Here is a 4,049-nt window from a genome sequence, read left to right on the forward strand (position 1 = left end):
CCTGACAATAGCCACCCTTATCTCTCCTATAGCCACCCTTATCACTCCTATAATAGCCTCCCTTATCCCTCCGCCCTGACAATATCAATAGCCACCCTTATCGCTCTTATAGCCACCACCCTTATCTCTTCTATAGCCACCCCTATCTCTCCTATATCTACCCTTATCGTTCTGCCCAGACAATATCCCAACACACATAACAACAGTGAAATGCCTCCCTTATGCCCACATAATATCAACAGTGAAATGCCACCCTTATATCCTCAAAACAATAACTCGATTAACACAACAATTTACACGAAATATTATCACGGCAACGTAACAAAATCAATTCATATAACAATTTTTCCAATGGCCACAAACAACAGAGATAGAAAATAATCAACATAGGGCAACGCCTTTATTAATCCAAATTTAGATGATTATATTAACACTTCTTCTTAAGCATGCTTAATTAATTATTTGCATACAGAAAATTCATAATGAAATTAAATTCCAAGAAATATCAAACCATCAAACTCACAGAATTAACAAAAATATGCAAGTAGTAATTACATCAAATTGTCATATAAAAACAAATTCAATAAATGTGATTTGAGGCATGGCAATTAGATGATTAAATATATGCCAACAATTATCCAATTTACTACACAATATGCCGAAGACTTTAACTCAATAAATTTTGCAAATATAAGCCCGAGTACGTACTCGTCACCTCGCGTACACGGCTTTTCACATTTCACAAATGGCACATAAGACTCGATGCCTAAGGGGTAATTCCCCCACTCGAGGTTAGGCAAGACACTTACCTTTTTGAAGTTAGGCCGATATTCCAAAATATCCTCCTTGCTTGAATTGACCTGCGGACAGCTCAAATCTATCCAAATTAATTGTATAACTTCATTAAAATTCATCAGAAATAATTCCGGATACTAAAACGTCGACTTGAAAAATTATTCTAAAAAATCAACAAAAGTCAACACGGGGCCCGCCTCTCGGAAACCGACATAATTTTTACGAAATATGAACACCCATTCCGATACGAGTTTAACCATACCAATTTTATCGAATTCCAATAACAACTCAACCTCCAAATCTTAAATTTTTGTTTTTGGAAGATTTTGCAAAAATCTTGATTTCCTCCATTTAAATCCGAATTAAATGATGAATATAACCATAGATTCATGAAATATAACCCCTTTAGGATATATAACACTTACCCCAACCAAGATTGTGAATATTCCTTCCAAAATCACCCCAAATTTGAGCTCCAAAAATCCGAATCGAAAATAGCAAAATGACCAATTTTTGTCCTTAATGATTCTGTCCAGTTTCGCACCTGCGGACGAGTCGCCGCATTTGCGGAGCCGCTTTTGTGAGCGAAGATTTGCTTATGCAAAGGCTACTGCCAACAACCCCATCGCACATGTGGACTCCTTTCCGCTTCTGCGCATTCGCCGGTGCGATGCAACATGCGCATCTACGAAAGCAGTCGATTTGCTTATGCAAAGGCTACTGCCAACAACCCCATCGCACATGTGGACTCCTTTCCACTTTTGCGCATTCGCTGGTGCGATGCAACATGCGCATCTACGAAAGCAGTCGCTTCTGCGCCTCCCTTTCCCGCTTCTGCGATTCCGCAGGTGCGGGCATTACTTCGCACCTATGACATCTGCCATACCCTTCCATCTTCACTTCTATGGTGAAATCCTCGCTTCTGCGAGGTCGCACCTGCGCCCAAAATTCCGCAAGTGCGATTCCTACAGCTGCTGTTATTTTCCAGCAACTTCTTTCAAGTCCAAATTGCTCCGTTAACCTTCCAAAATATACCTGAGGCCCTTGGGACCTTAACCAATAATACCAACATGTCCCAAAATACAATAATAACTTAGTCGAGGCTTCAAACCACGTCGAACAACGCCGAAATTATGAATCGCGCATCGAATCGAATTGTGAGTTTTTAAATTTTCTAACTTCTATATTTTACGCCGAAATGTATCAAATCAATCTGGAATGACTTCAAATTTTGCACACAAGTCATGAATGATGTAATGGATCTATTCCAATTTATGGAATCAAAATCCGACCTCGTTATCAAAAATTCAACCTTCGGTCGGACTTTCCAAAATCTTCTTTTTTCCAACTTTCGCCAAAATGAGTCGAATTGTCCTACGAGCTTCCAAATCCAAGTACGGACGCAAGCCTAATACAAAATCACCATACTAAGCTATTGACATCATCAAAATTCCATTCCGGAGTCGTTTGCTCAAAAGTCAACTCTCCGGTCAACCCTTTCCATTTACGCTTCTAAATAAGGATTGTTCTTTTAATTTAATTCTGAATCTTCAATAAATCAAACTCGACCACACCCGCAGGTCATAATACATATTGCGAAGCTGCATGAGACCTTAAGTCACTAAACAGAGCGTTAATTCTTAAAACGATAAGTCGGGTCATTACATCTGGTCATGGTCTGTGTTACTTCCACAAAATTTCCAATTAAGGTTAATGGAGAAGGATATGGATACTTTGAAGGGAAAAGAGGGTTGAGGCAAGGAGATCCAATATCACCAATGTTATTTGTGATAGTCATTTAGTATTTGTCAAGGATTTTGAAAATGATGGGGGATCTTCCTGACTTTAAGTTCCATCCAATGTGTAAGAATACTAAGCTGACTCACTTAGTGTTTGCTGATGATTTAATGTTATTATGTAAGGGAGACCTAAAGTCTATTGCGAGGATCATGGAGGCATTAAATCATTTCAGTGATGTAACAGGGTTTGAAGCTAACATGGACAAATCTAGTATCTTTATAGCATGGGTTGAGGATAACCTAAGAGATCAAATGGTACAGATGACTGGGTTCTCACTTGGTACTTTGCCAATCAGATACCTGGGTTTGCCTCTCTTTTAAAAAGAGTGGATCAAAGTGGAGTGTTATCAGCTGGTAGAGAGAATAAGTTTCAGAATAACAAGTGCATACTCTAAAAACTTATCCTACGTAAGCAGACTGCAGATTATCAATGCAGTCCTATTCTTAGTGTACAATTTCTGGGGGGTTGTTTTTATATTATTGCCACAAAGCATTTTGAAAGAAATGGATAGGAAATGTCGGTATTACGTATGGGGAAGCATAGATGAGAAGAGGAAAGTTGCACTAGTCTCCTGGAAAAAGATATGCAAGCCAAAGAAGAATGGGGCGTTGAATATCAAAAGTTGTAAATTGTGGAATATTGCTTCTGTTAGAAAACGGATTTGGCAATTGGCAACCAAAGCAGATTCACTATGGATTAGATGGGTATATGGAGTATATATGAGAGGGAATCAGGATATCTGGATTCACACTCCACCTGTTGACAGCATCTGGTACTGGAGGAAGCTTAATTCCATTAAATCAGTTATGACAAATTGGTACAATAATGGCACCTACTGTTTAACAATAAATGGTGCATATTCTGTCAGTAGAAGCTATATTAGCTTACTAGGAAGCATGGAGAAAATGTTAGAAGCTGATTTAGTATGGAACAACATTATGCTACCTAGACATAGGTTTATAGTATGGTTGGCTAATCAAGAGAAGCTGTTAACAAAAGAGAGGTTGATCCGAGTCCATATACCAGTAGATGATGGAATGTGTTGCTTATGTGATGAGAACAAGGTTGAAAGCCAGCTACACCTCTTTACTGAGTGTAGTTGGACAGTGAAATTGCAAGATGAACTAGAAATGTGATCGGGTATCAAAATACAAAGGAAAGGGACAACTCAATGCATGAAATGGATCAAAACCAGACATTAAAAGCAGTTCAAGAAGGAATTAGCAGCAGCAATATGGGGTGCAAAACTCTACCACACATGGAAGGCTCGAAATTGGAAACGTTTTAGAGGGATAAATGTAAAATACTGAGGTTGTGTTTATGCAGATAAAGAAAGAGATTGTAGAGAGGGTAGAACACTTGAAATACTCTAGGAAAGCAAGTAGATGTAGTTATTTGAGGCAGCAACTATGTAATTAGTTGAGTGATGTTTTTCTTTGTTCGAGGCTTTGGAA

General features: G+C 38.6%; 1 protein-coding gene across 1 annotated transcript; it reads left to right on the forward strand.

The window, feature by feature from the left end:
• The first annotated feature begins 3,098 nt into the window (after positions 1–3,098).
• On the forward strand, positions 3,099–3,731 carry LOC138893195 (uncharacterized). The gene has a single exon (XM_070176972.1). It carries the CDS (start codon positions 3,099–3,101, stop codon positions 3,729–3,731), a length of 633 nt encoding a protein of 210 aa, XP_070033073.1.
• Positions 3,732–4,049: the final 318 nt, after the last annotated feature.

This window comes from Nicotiana tomentosiformis, chromosome 5 (genome assembly GCF_000390325.3).
Source record: "Nicotiana tomentosiformis chromosome 5, ASM39032v3, whole genome shotgun sequence".
Classification (NCBI taxonomy): Eukaryota; Viridiplantae; Streptophyta; class Magnoliopsida; order Solanales; family Solanaceae; genus Nicotiana; species Nicotiana tomentosiformis.

Excerpts from the sequence above, each read along its gene's own strand:
- LOC138893195 (XM_070176972.1), top strand. The coding sequence starts at position 3,099 with ATGGATAGGAAATGTCGGTATTACGTATGGGGAAGCATAGATGAGAAG.